General features: G+C 44.3%; 1 protein-coding gene across 6 annotated transcripts in view; it reads right to left on the bottom strand.

The window, feature by feature from the left end:
* ttn.1 (titin, tandem duplicate 1) overlaps nucleotides 1-19,349 on the bottom strand; it is a 158,574-nt gene that overhangs the window by 116,454 nt on the left and 22,771 nt on the right. For all 6 annotated transcript variants that reach the window (XM_079518092.1, XM_079518095.1, XM_079518094.1 and 3 more), the window contains 6 exons: nucleotides 4,623-4,763; nucleotides 4,239-4,521; nucleotides 3,751-3,934; nucleotides 3,511-3,573; nucleotides 2,950-3,217; nucleotides 436-504 (listed from right to left, as the gene is read on the bottom strand). In XM_079518092.1, the coding sequence (XP_079374218.1) occupies nucleotides 436-504; nucleotides 2,950-3,217; nucleotides 3,511-3,573; nucleotides 3,751-3,934; nucleotides 4,239-4,521; nucleotides 4,623-4,763 (1,008 nt within the window). The remainder of the gene's footprint in view (nucleotides 1-435; nucleotides 505-2,949; nucleotides 3,218-3,510; nucleotides 3,574-3,750; nucleotides 3,935-4,238; nucleotides 4,522-4,622; nucleotides 4,764-19,349) is intronic.

Below are 19,349 nucleotides of genomic sequence, written 5' to 3' on the forward strand. Positions count from 1 at the left end.
GGACGTACAAAAGCTTTGGAGATCTAGGCTACTGCACGGTTTGACATGTCTCCATGTAAACCAATCATCATGACTACTGCAGGTAGAATTGATGAGACAACAGACGACAGAAGAGGACTTTGATTGCACAAGTCGGGACGTACAAAAGCTTTGGAGATCTAGGCTGAGGCTCCTGCATGGTTTGACATGTCTCCATGTAAACCAATCATCATGACTACTGCAAGTAGGATTGATGACAATGCTGAAGCCACTGACAGACGACAGAAGAGGACTTTGATTGCACAAGTCGGGACGTACAAAAGCTTTGGAGATCTAGGCTCCTGCATGGTTTGACATGTCTCCATGTAAACCAATCATCATGACTACTGCAGGTAGAATTGATGACAATGCTGAAGCCACTGACAGCGTTTAAGCGCAGTACAACAACAGCATTACCTGTAGGGAAATCTCCTCTCATTCCAACCTCTGCGAAGTCAACACTTTCGTCAACAGGTTTTCTCTCTTCTGGTGAGGGAGAGAAGTTAGTTTAGACAATGTCCCGACAGGACAGTTCATCTGATGTCCTGACAGGACAAGTCACTAACAATTACACTAAACTTGACAGGACGACTTTACTAAGGTCCTGAAAGGATGTCACAATAAGATGACGTCACATGATGAGATGACTGGTGATTATATTCAGATACGTGTTAATGAATGTTATGAGACGGAAGGAAGAAAAAAACGTCACTTAAACAACAATAATGAGGAATAATATGGAAGAAGTTACAGACACAAGTAATGAACATCAGTGATGAAGATGATTAGATGAATCATGAAGAGGTTTATGGACAAAAATATACACAGACAGACAGACAGACAAACAGACAGACAGACAGACAGACAGACAATTAGATGATTGTTATTTTATGGGTGGAAGAATTGATCTCTAAATACCTTTGACAGAAGAGTATTGAACCGAGACTGATTCCTCTTGCACTGCCCAGCTTTCATAAGCTACTGTAGCATATTAAAGGATAAACATTCAGTCACTGCCCGTGGGACTTTGTTCTATACATTGACTTTTAATACACCACATTTTACTCATTTATCAGTGTAAAATAAGTATTAATGTGGTTAAATCACTACTACGTAATCACACGATTAATGAATTGCATAACTCCAAACAAGGATTAATTAGTTTAATTAAGGATGGTATTGTAGGAGAGGATTGGATGGGGTTATTTGGAAGCGAGTGACATATAATAACTCATAATAAATATGAGTTAAAGGTCATTGATGAGTTGAGCTGCATTAGAGATAGGCTTGGGCCGATTTCCGATAACATTGAATAGTGATACTTACCTAACATTGCAAATTTGCGATATTGCCATGATTTACATGTGACCGAACCATAACAGTTGAGTGGATGTGCAGAACAAATATCGATGACAAAAATTGACAATATCATTTAGATTTAGCGTGATATTTTGGTGTAACTACATCATTTTGGATATCGCCCAAGCCTATTAAGAGATGATAATGATGATGGTGATGATAGGTCGATTATTAGAATGAGGGATGATAGTTTAATATGGATGAATGATATGGATAAGGTTTATTAGTTCCGGATGATTATAGTCGTTGATAATGTCAATTAAATGTCTACCTTTCATTTCCGATCTTTCTTCATATTGATAAAATCCACATTCATCTTTTGGGAGAAACGTGAGACATTGGTAAGTAAAAGAAAAGAGATTTAAAGTTGAGGTGAAGTTTAATGTAAGCTGTCTTCCTGATGCCCAGTCTTACCTCTTTGAGCAACCATAGACGGGGCTGCTGGTACTCGAATGGAAGTGTCTGGGACGTCTAAACGTTTAGTCAAGAGATACAGCTTTAGTGATAGAATCTGCCAATATGGAATTCTGTTCTTTTTTTTTAACATGGAAACATTGTGACAGCAAAATCTCACATGCCCTTGTTTGGTCAAAGTTATTAACACTGCTGTGACTCTTTAACTTGACATGTCGGAACCCGTGAAAACCACGGCGTCAGAAACCGATCTAACACGTTGATCATGCAGCAGTGTTACGTTTAAACACTCAACCAGACGGCATGTTTGGTCTTACTGTCATTAAAGTTTCCTTTTCTGAGTTTAAACTACTCACCATGAGGAACCCTTCCTAACCCAACATCTGTGGATAAGCATGAGATATAGTGTTACAGCAGAGAACTGGCTCATAAACTGCATAGAAATACTAACTACCGTATTTTAGAATAGTACGGACCTTTGCCAGGCCGGTAAAGCTCAGCTGTACGCTTAGCCTCTCCCATGGGTTCCAGTTTTGCTAAAATTAGATAACTGGAGTTAGTCGTGTCCATGTTTTGTAGGATATTAAGCGCGATTTATACTTTTGGATGGTGTCGTGGGTCGAAAACAGCCAATCTACAAGCTCTGCTACCATATTGCGGAGGCGATGCGTGAACTTGTATATCTGTTATTCTTTATGCGCCACACTGTCTTTAGTGTCTTACGATGGAGCATAAAGTAGGCATTAGACGCACTTTAACTAAGGTTACCTTATGAACTAGATTAACGTATTTGTGATATTATTCACATTATTAAGTAACGCATTTTGAACTGTTTAAGTCTCAACTTTAACGCAAAAGAACATAGAGCACAAGAATAGAAGAAGCGGGGAGAACAGAAATCTACACAAAACAAAGAGACTCACATGACATCATCTGATGTCCAGACCAACGGGTCAAAGAGGTCAGTGGGAGATACTGTTACCCTGTTAGTTATCGTGTTGACATCTTACCTGATTAGTGTTCGCCTATACCGACGACCAACATTTGATCAAGAGGTTCAACTGTGGTTCAACTGTGGTTAGACAACTGTGGTCTACAGACACGAGGTCCATGATGGGACCAGATTGGGAGCTTACACAAACAAACACAGAGACGTACCTGATATGGTGAGCTTGGCGTTGGAGATGTGAGGGCCGCACACCACGCGGTAGTTGCCCATGTCCTTCGACTGGCACTGGTGGATCTTCAGGAAGTGGCGATCTCCCGCCACGCCGGTTTCGTACTTGTCGCCGGTCTCCAGTTTCTGCGTGCCTTTGTACCAGGTGAGGCTGATCTCGGGGTAGTTGATTCTGACCTGACACTCGAACACGGCTGTCTGGTTCTCGGGCACGGACTGATCCTCGATGTCTCGGATCACGGAGACAGGCTGCCGATTTCACGGTCAGTTATTAAGACATTATTAGATGAAAATAGTACCACACAAGTAACGATTAGATTGGAACTAAAGGCTTCCGTATTGTCTACGGATGTGGATTCCATAGAAGAGTAAAGTATATATGATATATACTACACAGATATATTATATATCAGTGTAAGTGAGAGAGTCTGTGTGTGTGTGTGTGTGTGTGTGTGTGTGTGTGTGTGTGTGTGTGTGTGTGTGTGTGCGTGCATATATAAAATAAATATATGCACAGTATATAGTTGGCATGAGTGCAGTACCTCTGCCGCGCGTCCCTCCAGCTGTTGCATGAAACGACTCACATCTTCTTCTCCAACCAACTCCTGCAACACACACGCACACACGCACACACACACACACACACACACGCACACGCACACACACACACGATGTTTGGCATTAGAATTCCAACACAGACAGAAGATGTGTTTTCCTTTTTTGAGATGGGTCACAGCCAGTGTAATAGATGATCAACACGAATGTCTTTTGTCTTGTCTCACCACTGTGCCCGTCTCGTCCTCCTTCTCCTTCTTGAGGAACGCGATGGCGTCCAGGATGGCGCGGTAGTCGTGGATGTCGTTCTCACGCAGGATCTGCTCGAACTCTTTGGGGTCGCGACCTCTCAGCAGCTCCACGATGTTTACCTCGCCCTTATCCTTGGGACTCTTGCTCTTGGATGGAGTCCTGTCGCACAACCAACACGACACGGGTCAGCCTGACACACATGACCACATGAAAGGAAGCCTTACGGCTAACACTAAATGTGTTGCTGTCGGGCAGAAACCTTGTACAGCAATGGGTTTCACCCTTTTTCATATCAAGGCCCGTTATTTATTCAGTATTTGAGCCACAGACCACCATTTGATGAGATTTAGCCTCTCAGACCCAAAACTAAAGATTATTTCTTTGTTATCGTACCATGTTGGTACCATTAGGAAAGATAACAGGTAAACGTTCGAAACACGGAAACGCAGCCGAATCCACTTACTTCTTCAGTTTAGCCCTGAAGTCTCCCATTCCTTCGGCCTCCTTTTGCTTGGCGACCTCCATGTCGACGCTGCTCTCGATCTCCCCGTGCTTGTTGGAGGCCACGCACCTGTACTGTCCAGAGTCGGACTTGGTCACCTCCTTGATCACAAGCTTGGCATCCTGACCCTTCTGCTCCATGGCGATGCGACCGCCCGGGGTGATCTGTCTCCACTTGCCCTTCATCCACTTCACACTGGGGATGGGCTCGCCGCCGATCTTGGCAATAAAGGTGGCGGTGTCCTCTGTGAAACAAGAGATTTAACGTTCAACACACACCGGTCGTCTTTCAGATGTCCACACTATCACCCAGTATCATCTGAACAAAGCCTATGAGTCAACTTACTCTCAGTGACAGTGATGTTCTTGGGCTCATCGATGAAGAACAGGTTGTCCAGTTTTTTAGGGGCAGCGGGGGCTGCAGCGGGGGCTGCAGCGGGGGCTGCAGCAGCCGCAGGCTCACCAGGAGACGGCTTGGCTCCTTTATCTGAGGGCAACATTTCAGCGGGTGAGTGCACGGCACTGGCACTCTTACGAGCCCATCGTTGAATAGATGGGACATGTCAAGTAAGACAAGACAAGAAGTCAAAGGAACGACAAAGAGGCAGCACATATTCGTGCCATGCTACATAAATGCAAAGTTACAAAATGAATGGATCTGGGAACCCATTTGTTAAAACTAAATACAAATACTGCATTTCAATCATGTTAAATAATTTCCTTAGTAACAGTAAAGAGGTGGTGTTACGCACCAATTAGTCTAGGGGTAAAGGGTATGCATAACATATAACATGGTTAAAATAAAAAGGTCAAAAGATTAACTTTCCGGACTGCCTGTGGATGAAATGGTCTGTAGCATGTTAGATATTAAAAAGAACGGTTGGAACAAGAAACACACGAAGCACAACATGGTGGTAGTTGTTGTTAAACAGGACATTTTGTCAAAGAACGATCTCTGTACAAGATCTCATCGTGTCCATGCAAATGCGACAAGGTTACCTTTCACGGTCACCAGTGCCACCACCACCACCCGGGACTTGCAGAAGTCACTGCCGATAGTATTGCTAGCCTTACAGAGGTAGTCCCCTGCATCAGACTGGGATGCCGGGCTAATCTCCAGATTGGGGCTGCCCTCCACAAATGTGATTTTCGTGTTTCCACCAGACTTCAGCTCCTTCCTGTCCTTCAACCACTGGATCTTCAGAGGAGGAGAACCACTGACGTGGCATTTAAGGGTCAACTTCTCCCCCTCGTTCACCGTTAGTGGAGTGAGAGCAACGTCAAACTTAGGAGCCATTGCAGCCTCTGAATGAGTCATAGGGAAACAATCGAGAGAGTTACAGATATTTGTTTGTTTGCAAATAAACGTAAACTAACTGGACTGCCGTTCCTTCAGAGCGAAGGAACTTTTTTGGAAATACAGTAACAAGACCATTCCATTCAGAACATTCAAGAACCATTTGATTAAAATGTTTCAACAAACCAAAACCTATTCAATAAGAGGGTCAAATGTAATTTATATTACACATATTATTTTGTCTTATAATAATATGTATATTATAATGTGTCTATTTGTCTATTATCATTTGAACACACCTGTGATGGTGAGTGACACTTGACAGGCAGCGCTGCCAGCATCATTGGTAACCTCACAAGAGTACAGGCCGCTGTCAGAGAGCGCGGTGTCTTTGACGGACACCGTGGCCACGTTGTTTGTGAAGCCCACGTCGAGCTTGTCAGAGCTGGACAGTTCCCTGTTGTCCTTCAGCCAGGTGCATGTCATGGGCTGGGAGCCGGACACGCGGGCCTCAAGCTTCACCGTCTTGCCTGCTAAATCCATCATGGACTCAGAGGGTCGCTTGGTGAAGTTTGGAGGAACTTTGCGTTCTGTTAAGTGGAAGGAAAAAAAGTAAAGAATATGAGGCCAAGTCATAAATAGCAGTGGTTAGGATTTCGAAAGTGTTATCCGTTCACCAGGCCGTACGGGGGGTGTATCGAGGTCACGCTTCAAAGCAATCCAGAAAGGTAGCAAGCAAACCTTTGACGAGGGAAAAAGACCAGACAAACGACAAAGCAATCCAGTGAAAAAACAAACAAACCGGAGTCAAACCCACAAGACCAAATCCAAGCAAAACCATGTGAAAGAACACCAAAATGGTGAATTTATATCAATGGTGCATTTATATAGCGCTTTTATCCAAAGCGCTTTACATAGATTCATTAGATTGTGCATTGTGCATTCACCCATTCACACACACATTCATACACCGATGGTGAAGGAAACCATGCAAGGTACCAACTGCAATTAAACAAACAAACACCGCTTCAAGGCAATGAAATCCAGTTTCAAACCAACAAGACAAAATTATACAACACAACAGTACACAATTCCATAACTGTACAGACAACCTGTTATCAATATCTCTATAATATTTCCTCATCAACAAATGCTGCAAATGCATGACCAAAGGCAACAACATGAAATGTCAGTAATGTGCATGTCACAGGATCGTCGTTCACTGTTAGTATGTGATGTAAGGAATCGGAATCAGACGAAGACGAAGACGAATGAATTGTCAGTTTTGTTACCTATTCTCACAACCGCGTGACAGGTGTCAGACCCCGCAGCGTTGGAAATTTCACACGTGTATTTTCCAGCCGACTGAGACCTGTCATTGTTGAGGACTTCCAGAACGCAGGTCGAGTGTGTCGTTTTAACGTTATACTGATAGGAGGCCCAGATCAGCTTGTTGTCCTTCTTCCAGGTAACGTAGGCCCTCTGGCTTCCAGAGTACGAGCACTCCAGACGCAGAGGCTGGCCCAGTTCGTGGGACACCTTCTCCGGCATTGGCTTGACAAAGCGGACGGGTTCTGAGAGGAGTAATGTTGAGATCAGATATGTGGACAGACACCCACTGATTGTTTGTTTACATGCGGAGGGACACGGCTATGGGTACTTCACTGCTCTCCCTGGACGTTCATGAATCCATGGGTATTTCCATACGTATAGGTAAAGGAACGCTATGTCAATGGATTTAGTTGCACCTACTTTGCGTTCAACTATGGAAGACAATCTATTTTGAGCAGGAGCAATAAATAGCTACATATTAAAGGTGACATAAGTGATATTTTTAGGTTAAAAATGTTTTTTTAAAAGAGTTAAAGATCTAGATTCTGATAGTAATTGTTGTTATAGAGTTTCTTCAGTAATAGGGGTCTCTCTCTCTCTGTTTTCTAAAGAACTGGAGAGCTGGGGAGACCTCTCTTACTGAACAAACACTATCATAGCAATGATTACTAGGGGAACATAGAGCTTTTCAACACTTACTTTAACCAAAACATATCACTTAAAGCACCTTTAACAGGAACGCATGCTGGCAACGAAAGGAGAGGGAAACACGCATGCACCACGTAGGTTGGGTTAGCGTTACCTAGTGTGACATAAGCATGGCAGCTGTCAGAGTGCTGAGCATCGGCAATTTCACAGGTGTATTTTCCCGCAGCTTCTTCTCTGTCACTATTGAGGACCTCCAGGACGCAGCTGGAGTCAGTGGTCTTGACGTTGTACTTATAGGAGGCCCAGATGAACTTGCCGTCCTTTCTCCAGGTGACAGACACTCTCTGGCTGCCACTGAATGCAACCCTAAGAGTCAGAGGTTCACCCACTCGGAAGGTGGTGTCCTCCAGTCTCCTCACAAAGCGCAATGGTTCTGCGAAAAGCATTGGTTATTGCAGCGATTAGGTAGCTAATTAAAAAGCAGGCAGGAATAACTGTTATAATTCAAAGATGAATTTATGATTGCTATGCAGTAGCCTTGAATGCATTTCAATTATGAGCAAATAAAGCATGTGAAAGACTAGAAAAGGAGAAAAGAACGTTAGGAAATAGATGAGGCTGCTGCTGTGATGTGTTAAGAGAGCTGATACCTTTCTTAGAGGTTTTGCACGTGACATATGCGTCACAGACGACAGAGCTCTCTTTGTTCGAAACTTCGACTGAATAATGTCCAGCAGCCGCTTCTCTGTCGCTATAGAGCACCTCCAGAGAACACGAGGAGTCCGTGGTCTTGGTGTTATACTGGTAAGAAGCCCAGACGGGCTTCCCGTCCTTCTTCCAGCTCACGTGCACCCTCTGGCTGCCGGTGTAGGTGCAGCTGAGCGTCAACGGAGCGCCCAGCTTGTATGCCATGTCTTGCAGTTTTTTCACAAAGCACACAGGTTCTGAGAGAAGCAATAATGGTGTTAGTTGCATTGTCTTGCCTGCATTAGGGTCACGTCAGCAAGGCAGTGGTCTCTCGAGACAGACTGTTGGCTCACACAAGCTTCAAGTGCTTCTAATTGAACAGTCTGTACAACTGAAAAATGCCTATCCCCCTTCCCCATTACAGTTTAATCTTTGCCGTCGCAAACGGAGGCGTGGTTACAGACTTTCTGTAGCATTCAAAGATTGTGGAAGAGTTGTCTGACTTGAGAGAGTAATGAAGCAGTGAAAATAAATTATGCAGTAATCCTGAATTCAATTTTTTTTACTATAAATAATTTACTGATTATCAAATTTAACGTTTTCCAAACGTGTTTGGCGAGTGGGGAGTTACCTAGTCTGACATAAGCATGACAGGTGGCAGAAGTGCTAGGGTTGGATATTTCACAGGAATATTTGCCGGCGGCTGCTTCCCTGTCGCTGTTCAAGACCTCCAGGACACAGGAGTGGTCTGTGGTCTTCACGTTGTACAGGTACGACGCCCAGATGGGTCTCCTGTCCTTGGACCAGCTCACATACACTGGCTGACTGCCAGTGTATGCGACCTGGAGCTTCAAAGGCTGGCCCACCCTAAACGTGGTGTCTTCCAGCTCTCTGACAAAGCACATGGGTTCTATGGAGAGGTTTAGGAGTATGTTACGGTTAATCGCCCTGTCTACAACCAACATAGGGGGAATAAACATGATTGATGATCTAATATTGGACATGATGTACCTAGTTCAACCTGACAGTGGCAGATAGCAGAGTTCTCAGAATTTGAGATTTCACAGGAGTAGTGTCCCGCTGCGTCTACCCTGTCGTTGTTGCGAACCTCCAACACGCAAGCATTGTGTGTGGTCTTCACGTTGTACTTGTAGGAGGCCCAAATTGGTTTGCCGTCCTTTTTCCAGCTCATATAGACGGGAGGGCTGCCGCTGTAAGCAAAGTACAGCGACAGGGGCTTGCCCAGGCTGTAGACTCTGTCTTCCAGCTTTTGCAAAAAGTGAACAGGTTCTAGAGGAAACAGTCATGCTTGTTATTGCGATGCAAAGCAAAAAAAGATGAATTGCGTAATATAAAACTAAAAATAATATTTTCAAAGCATCAATGTAGATAATACAATTAGTTATATGCGTTACCTAGTTTTACATTAGCATGGCATACGTCGGTCCCGGCATCATTGGAAATTTCACAAGTGTATTTTCCAGCTGCCTCTTTTCTGTCACTGTTGAGAACTTCCAGGGTGAGGGTGTCATGTGTGGTCTTGACATTGTACTGGTATGAAGCCCATATGAGCTTATCGTCCTTCTTCCAGGTCACATACACTCTCTGGCTCCCAGTGTACATGCACTTGAGAGTCAATGGCTGTCGCAGTTTGAAATAAGTGTCTTCCAGCTTTTGCACAAAGCGTACAGGTTCTGAGAGGAGCAATGTTTGCATTAGTGGCATTTTGATTATTAGCAGAGAAATTATGAAGCTGCATGCACAGCAGAAGTATTGTTTTTTTTGTTGAGCCGTGAAGCGATTGCAAAGCTATGTTTATGTATGTGTAATGTATGTACGTAACTAGAAATGCCTCAATACACTGTATCATCATCGAACACATCCGACATAATTTTGATGTGATTTGGAGGTCAAAGGTCAAGAAGGTCAACTATTGATTAAAACAATGGTGTGCATGACCTCTGAACTGTTCATCTGTGTGTGTCTGTCTGTGTGTTTCTATGTGCAGGGCGTTGCTGAAAATGAGCACTTGTGCTCAGCTACTACCCTGGGTAAATAAAGGGGAAAGAAATCGTTGAAGGATGTGACTGATTGCATTTGAAAGCTTTGTTCCAAGATGTAGGATAATTATGTCAATTGACATTTTGTGGCTTGAATGTACACAACCACAGGTTGACATAGTCGATGCAATCAACAGACGAACGGACAAGCAGATGAAAAGGTAATATTGCAATGTTACCCAGGCTGATGTAAGCATGGCAGGTATCGGTTCCGGCACCGTTGGAAATCTCGCAAGTGTACTTGCCGGCCGCCTCGGGCCGGTCACTGTTGAGGACGTCCAGAACGCACATGGAATCCGTGGTTTTAACGTTGTACTTGTACGACGCCCAGATGAACTTGTCGTCCTTCCTCCAGGTGACGTGGACCCTCTGGCTGCCAGTGTACGCGCACACCAGTTTCAGAGGATGGCCTACCATGAACGTTTTGTCCACGAGCTTCTGGACAAAGCGCACCGGTTCTGAGAGCAGTAAAGTTGATGTTAGCATATGTGCGCATTAACATGCATGCATATGTGCTGACCTGTTAGCTGTGTGAGCAAAGCCAGCAGGGCTATATATAGTATACAGCACTGTCGACTCAGTCCAAAGACTTCAGAAAAAAAACATTGATTATTGCTTATCATATTTTAATGATCCACCAAAATACTGTTGGGGACTATTTTGTAAAAAAGAATGAGCTTCACCTTGGACAACCACTTGACAGATGGCAGATGCTGAACCGAGGCGGTTTTCAGCCTTGCAGGTGTACTCTCCGTGATCGAACTTGGTTGTTTTGCTCAGTTTCAACGTTGCAACGCCATTGGAGAACTCCATTGTGCACGTGTCAGATTTACGCAGCTTTGCATCGGCTCTGAACCACAACACTGAGATGTCAGGCGTTCCGGCAACGCTGCATCTCAGCATAAGTGGTTCACCCACCTTCATTTCTAACGGCTCCATCTTGTCAACAAAGTATGGTCGTTCTGTGGTGAAATATGACGTATGATTAATATAACTATGCATGATGAGATATAGATGAATGAGGGAATTCTGATGATAATGCGATACACGTTGCGGTTAACAACTCATATAAATACAAACACTGTTACCTATCATAGTCACTTGTGCTTCACATTTGTCACTTCCGACGCCGTTGTCTATTTCGCAAGAGTATCTACCAGCTGCTTCCATCCTATCCGAGTTGAGGACATCCAGCATGCAGGATGTGTTCGTTGTAATCACATTGTACTGATAGGAGGCCCAGATCAATTTGCCGTCCTTCATCCAGGTTATTCTTATCCTGGGGTTTTCGCTAAATGTGACCTCAAGCCTCAAAGGCTTGTCCTTCTCAGAGGTGATATTCCTCAACTTCTTCACAAAGCGGACCGGTTCTAGGAAAAGCAGTGTGGATAGATTAAATTACTTCACTTTCACGTAGTGTTGAAAAAGGAGAAACCGTTTTGTTCTAAAATAGTGCTAACAAACCTTTCACAAACAGGTTAACGGGACAGCTTTCTTTGCCAGCATCGTTAATGATCTCGCACGTGTACTCTCCGGCATGGGTCTTGTCGACTTTATTAAGATGCAGAGTGGCTACGTTGTCTTTCAGGGCAATGTCGCAGCCCTTTCCATTTTGTTGCATCTCCTTGCTTCCTCTGAACCACTTGACTTTCAGAGGGGCAGTGCCTCTCACCTTGGCGGTGAAAGTAACATTTTTGCCCGGCAGCGCTTCTTGCAGCCGCGGTTTTTCCACAAACGATGGAGGTTCTGGTTTCAGAAAGAGACGTTTTGCAGGATAATGTTAGATCCCTGGGTGATAAATACTTATTTAAAACTATCTGGAATCAACTGTGCATCTACAAACCTGTGACAGTCACAGAGGCACTGGTCTCACTGGCTCCTGCAGAATTAACAGCTTTGCAAGTGTACTTGCCAGAGTCAGACAACGTGATAGTTGGCACGCTCATTTTACAAGTATTATCACTGAAGCTGATGGCATGGGATGGACCACTCTTTAACTCCCGGCCATCATGGAACCAGGATGTGGTGAAAGGAGCAGAGCCAGCCACCTTGCACACCATCTCACCAGGCTTACCCACAAGAAGATGGGTGTCCCTAAGTTTTCTTATGAACGTAGGAGGAATCATCTTATCTGTTTTAAAAGAGAATATGTGGTATTATATTGTGTGCTACAAGTAAGATAGAAATTGTATCTATGGTATTAATTGATATTGCATGCCAACCACTGGCATGGGAACTTTCTTCACAGACCTGAAACAGACAGTTTGATTTTGCAGGAAGCAGCTCCGGTGCTATTTTTTACTTCCAGCTTGTATTCTCCTACATCTGGTTTATCAGCTGACCGAATCTTCAGTATGGCTATCTTCTTGGAGAAGGACATCTGATATTTGGCACCAGCAGAAATCTCTTTGTTGTCTTTGAACCATGTGGTTTTCAGTTCTGCTGCGGCAGACACTGTCACTTCAAGAGATGGATTCTCGCCCGTCTTCACAATTACAGACTCGGGGAAATCCACGATAGAGGGGGGTTCTAGAAATTAAGCAAGAAAAGATCCTTTAGCTAACTGAATCCTATCTGTACCCGATATGGAAAGGCTGAATCTGGAGTGGTACAAACCTAGAACAGTGACTTGGGAGACACACTCCACAACTCCAGAGTAACTGCTAACGTGGCAGGTGTATTTTCCCGCTGTGGTGGTGTCAGCCTTAAAGACCTTAAGGCTGGCCACGTTGTTCTCAAATGTGATCTTCCTGTTGTCACCGTCTCTAAGAACGTGATCCTTATCCTGAACCCAGGACACAACCAGGGGATCGGATCCTTTGACTGTGGCTGCTAGCGTTAACTCCTTACCAGCCATCACCGACTGGTCAGTCAGTCTCTTCACAAACACTGGTGGTGCTGAATAGTGAGTAAAACAGTGGCGGTGAGGTCAAGGGGTTGCAGGTGGAGCAGTGCTGTTTAAATAATTACTACCAAAGATTGTACTTTACTAACCTTTTAGGCTAACTGTCGTACGACAGGTCTCACTGCCTACACTGTTTGAGACGGTGCACTCATAGATGCCGCCATCGCCTGCTGCCAGTTTCATCACGTGGAGCGTGGCAGAAGTGCCTTCAGTGATCATTCTATATTTCAAGCCCTCTTTAAGGGGCCGTTTGTCTTTGTACCAGGTAATCTGGCATGGTTGTTGTGTGCCAAAGATCTCACAGTACAGGCTGGCATCTTTTCCTAATGCACCTTCCAATTTGTTCGGTGTTTTAGTTGTGAAGGACGGGGGCTCTAGAAAATATAATTGAGAGAAGTTAAAAAATGAAAATTATAGTCACGGTCGGACAAGTATCTTCAAAATCCATTCTCTCAAGTCTGGGTGACATGCTCAGTTCAGTCCATGCCATGGAGAATCCATACGGTAATCCAAACCGAAAAATGACAAACGGAGGGAGTGTTGCACAACACAAAGGGAGGGAGGTAAAATGTTCTGATATTCATGCTACAAAAGGATCGTAGGTTCAAAGAAAATGTAAAAAGACAGAGGGGGCAGTCAACGGTTTGGTCATTCTTTTAACAGAGGAAGGACACATACAAAATGAGGTGCTGTGTTAACTGTGAACGAGCAGACGACACGCAAGAGAAAACGTGATACGATACAGGGGGCAGTGAAATATTTGGTCAATATTTTAAAGGAAAAAATGCATTAATAACGATGGGTTGTTCACATTCATGCTCTCCGAAACTTTGGGAGACGAAAAACAAATGTCCATGCCGAAGTGATTTCAGATGGGGGGGACACCACACAACAACCGTGAACGTTCCGAGGAAACGCAAGACGCAATCTCAAAACACACCGGAACCCTCGTCAAACTTTGAGGTTCATGCGAGCACAATTTCGGTAGCTGACCTTGGACTGCGAGAATGGTGCTGCAGCTTGCACTGCCAGCATCATTATACGCCTCACAGGTATAGACGCCACTGTCCTCAAACCGCATGGCTTGCAGCTGAAGGTACGCCGTTGAATCGACAAACATGGTTTTATAGTTGCCGCCGTCGGTTATCTTTTGATCGTTTTTGTACCAGCACACTTTCAAGGAATGCGAACTGGTGAGCTTGCATTCGAAGCGGTGCCCGTCACGCTGCTTCACGAAGGTATTGGGAGGCATTTTCCGGACAAACCGTGGAGGTTCTGCAAAATCAAATAAGAAACATTTACTAAAGCGTGACATCCAATAATAAAAGAGATGATGGTCATGGAGACTGGTCATGGGATGTTGAATGGCAACATAAATAACCCTGTAAAAAACAACATGGCAATCTGGTTAAGTTGGCGGAGATGAAGATTATGTAGGCGAAGACGTGGTTGTGAAAAAAAAAGGTGGTGGACAAAAAAAAGATAAAAGTCCAACCTTTCATCAACAACTCTGCGTCACATTTCACTCTTCCTGCTTCATTGGTAACTTGGCAAGAATAAGTTCCGGCTTGCAAAGGGTCGACCGAGTAAAGATCTATGTGAGAAGAATATTCCTCCAGTCCAATCGTACACGATGGACCCATCACGAGTTCAGAGTCGTCCTTGAACCACTTCACTGTAAACGGAGGTGTTCCTTCGTAGACACTTCTGAAGCGTACAGTAGACTTTGGAAGGACAGCCTGGGCTTCAGGCTTAGTTACGAAGTGTGGCGGCACTACAGAAACATCATTCAGATACAGGGTGTGAGCTGTATTCTTCATATACAGGCTTACATTACTTAAGTAAATGAAAACAAACGTCTAAGTATCTAACCTTTAGCTGTAAGCACAGCACTGCAGGCAACGCTGCCGGCTTTGTTGGTTATCCTACAGGAGTATTCTCCGGTGTCTGCACCACTAGTCAGAGTCAGCTCCAGTGAGACAGTATTCTGAGTCTGTGTTAGCTTGTGTTTGGAGCTGGAATCGATCTGTCTTCTGCATTTGCTCCATTCGACTGACATTGGCAGAGAGCCGTCAACCTTACACTCCATCACAACCACTGAACCCAACGCCTCCTGAACGTGCATTAACTTCTTAATGAACACGGGAGGAATCAGGCGTTCTGTTTCAAACGATAACATGAAGCAAAGGCATGGGCGTGAGTGTAAATTATTATCATTAAAGCGATCAAATCTAAAATGTTAGGCTGAAGTAGCGCTGTGCATGAAGCATGTTAATCTACCTTGCACCAAGAGGGCAGCAAAGCACGTGTCCTGCCCCGCTTCGTTAAGCACCTGGCAGGTGTACTTCCCGCTGTGACCGGCCTCACAGGCAGGAATCCTGAGAGTGGCCACATTGTTCTCAAACGTCCTCTCAATCTTAGGATCCTCCAGGATCCAGCTCTTGTCTTTTTGCCATTGCACAGAGAGGGGGGCTGACCCCTTCACCGTGCACTGAAAGACAGCAATGCCTCCCAGGACACTGGAGACACTTTCAATCTTCTTAACGAATGACGGTGGAGCTGATGTGGTAAACAAACATTATGCTGTGACATCAGGAAAAGTGCACATTGTGCTGTGTGTGTGTGTGTGTGTGTGTGTGTGTGTGTGTGTGTGTGTGTGTGTGTGTGTGTGTGTGTGTGTGTGTGTGTGTGTGTGTGTGTGTGTGTGTGTGTGTGTGTGTGTGTGTGTGTGTGAGAGAGAGAGAGAGAGAGAGAGAGAGAGAAGAGAGAGAAAGAGAGAGAGAGAGCGAGAGAGAGATAATTCAAAGACACAGAATCAGTGCCCAACCTCATTGGCAGTCATGCAATGATAAGAACCAGCATCTAGTCTAGCAAATCACAGTCCTGGATATTCAAAATCAGTGTGTGTGTGTGTGTGTGGGCTGAATTTGACCGTCTTTCGCTCTTTAAACCATGCACAACCTCAAACGCAGCAGTCACCTTGCAGACAAATGCTGACACAGACCTTCTAGCACTCTCTAGTCAACTCTTCAACACATGAAGGAGGCTTACTCCTGCATTTAAATAAACCAAAACTATTGAATTGATCTTCTATGTGACCATGACAATAAAGATGATATCTCCAAACCATCCTCTTACTGATAGCACAACAAAGAAAGCCTTTCGTCCTGACTCATTAGCTTCACAGTAATATAGCAAGCAGCACACAGCTCTAATCTGGGCAACAGGCCACAAAATGATATCTTGTGCACAACTTTGCACCCAAACACTTTAATCTCTCCAACTTTAACTATTGCCATTTTCTCTCCCAGGGAGTCTCCCTGGGTTGCACTGATGGACAGGGACTGTTCTAACAAAACTGCTCGCTTTGGGATAAGAAACCATTCACAACTGAATCAGCTGCTGTTTTGGTGTTAATGTACAGTAACACTTTCAAATAGCGATGTTAGATGTAAAAATAAAAAAAGACCAGAAAAGGTCCCACAAACCTGTCACGGTGAGCACCGCATCACATCTCTGACTCCCGGCTGCGTTCTGCACCTGACAGACATACTTCCCGCCGTGGGTTATCTGAGTGTTTTGCAGGTTCAACATGGCGGCTTGGGTTTCGCGGGACATGTTAATGTGCTCGTCTTCTCTGAGCTCGTGGTCATCTTTGGTCCAGCGGACGGTCATTGGGAGTGTTCCAGAGAACAAGCATTTCATCATGACCTCGGAACCCACCTGGGAGGTCACGTTCTCTAGTCTCTGAACAAACGACGGTGGTTCTAGTTCTAGGGAGAGGTTCCACAAGTCAGCCTATAGCCTACATAGGGTTTACTCATGTACATAAAGACTCAAGTTTGAACATTCTGATGTCCAGGTTTGATGTTTTCCTTCTAAATAATAAACTAAACTGTTTGAGCTTAAAGATGCATTGCTTCTATGTTAATGACACCTGTCTGGAATAAAACCTTAATATTATTATTGTAATATTATAATTGTTAGAATTATAATATTCAACTGCTGTTTCAACTAACCTTTCAGCGATACGTGGCAAGAACAAGATGTCTCTCCGACATCATTAGATACAGAGCATTGGTACTTTCCAGCATCCCCAGGTTCACACTTGGAAATCTGTACAGTAACAGTTCCGTTCTGAACACTGATCTTATGCCGTTTGTCATTTCTGATCTGGTTATCATTGTGGTAGCAGATTATTTCAAACGGAGCCGAGCCTGACACGGCTCCTTCCAAGATAATGTCGCCGCCCTTCACAAGCTCGGCAGACTCGAGTGGCCTCACGAATATCGGAGGCTCTGTGAGAAAGAAGAGTGTTTGGTTGTTAAAGAAACGCATGCAGTCAGACAGCTGGAGAGGAGCGAGGGCGTGAAAGCTAAAACACTGAACCGACCTTTGACCGTGACTGTGCTGGCGCAGCGGTCACTGCCAGCATCGCTGGACGCCACACACACGTAATCACCACTATCCTTAACGGTACAGTCAACGACCTCCAGAGAGGCCATGGAGTCTGAGAAAGACATTCCATGTCTGACGTCTGAGTCGACGTCGACGCCATTTTTAAGCCATTTGATATTGATCACAGGGCTGCCCTGCACTTTGCAGAATAGCTTCAAAGAATGGCCAACTTTCACCAGTTGTGAAGTCTCGACCTTCAATGAAAATGTGGGCGGTTCTGTGAATTAACAATAACAGTTAACAGAGATAGGACAGAAGAAAAACAGAAAGACAACAAAACTGTTCTCAGTTAGCAAAGAATAAAGGGCACCTTTGACAAAGAGGACTGCAGTGCAGTCGACCTTCCCAGCTTCATTGGATACTTGGCATGTGTATTTGGCAGAGTCGCCAGGTTTCACTTTTTGAAGCTCCAAGGAGCTCGAAGAGGCGTCTTTCTTAATAAAATACGAGCCCCCAATGGAAATCTCCTTGTCTTCTCTGAACCACTTAACAAGCAAAGGCGCCGTTCCAGTGAAGCCTGCTTTCAAAACAACATTTGATCCTGGTGCGACTTCCTTGGATTCAGGCTTCATAGTGAAAACCGGAGATGCTAGATTCATTCAGGAAGAAAAACATGATTACACTCAAAGAGAATGTCAATAAGAACAGACACATGCCTACATGTTGTCCATCGTTACTCTAACAAAGTTCTTTTGATGTTATGAACTAATCTGACCTGTGACACACAGAACCCCGATGCTCTCGTTGTGTCCGGCAGCGTTGGCCGCGCGGCACGTGTAAGCTCCAGAGTCGCTGTTCAGCGTGCTCTTTATCAGCATGGAGGCTGTGTTCTCACTGAAGTCGAGCTTATATTTCCCATCTGTGTTTATCTCTCTACCGTCTTTGTACCAAGAAATATTGATTGGCTTGGATCCAGACACTTTGCAATCCATAGTGACATCAGTTCCAATATTCCCATCGACTTTCTTAAGACTTTTTGTAAAGGATGGTGGAACTGGTCGATCTGTGTGAGGAAATATAATTAATACGAAAAAAAAAGACCCTGTTGTGTTTTACAAACATTGAATTTGATCATCTAAAAAGTATATAACCAACCTAAGACGGATACAGAGCATGTGCACTGATCCTTTCCAACTTTATTGGACACCTCCATCCTATACTCAGAAGTGTCTCCTTTTTCTGCAGTAAGAATCTTTAGGCTGGAGACATTGTCCTTGAGGGTCAGTTTATATTTACGACCACTCGTCATCTCCTTCTCGTCTTTAAACCATTTCACTTTAAGTTCCGGACTTCCAGAGATTGTACAGTCCAAGGTGGCTGAATCTCCGGCCGTCACACTGATGGAAGCCATCTTTTCTAAGATTTTAGCTGGTTCTAAAATACAACACAATTTTAAATTCAAACATGATCAATACTTATATGAAGGATGTCATAGAATATAGTGCTGAATCTTGCTGAATTTGGCAAAAAGGTAATTCTTCTAACCTTGAACTGTTAAAACGGCTTCACATTTCTGATGCCCTGCTTCATTCTCTGCTAGACAGGTGTACTTGCCACCGTGTTTTATCTCGACAGATGAGAATGAAAGGCTAGCAATGGTGTTGTCAAACAACATCTTGACGTTTGGATCGTCATCTCTCAGTATCTCAGAGTCTTTCATCCATTTAACAGTGATGGGAGCCGAGC

The sequence above is a fragment of the Electrona antarctica genome, assembly GCF_951216825.1.
Source record: "Electrona antarctica genome assembly, chromosome: 13".
In the NCBI taxonomy this organism is placed as follows: Eukaryota; Metazoa; Chordata; class Actinopteri; order Myctophiformes; family Myctophidae; genus Electrona; species Electrona antarctica.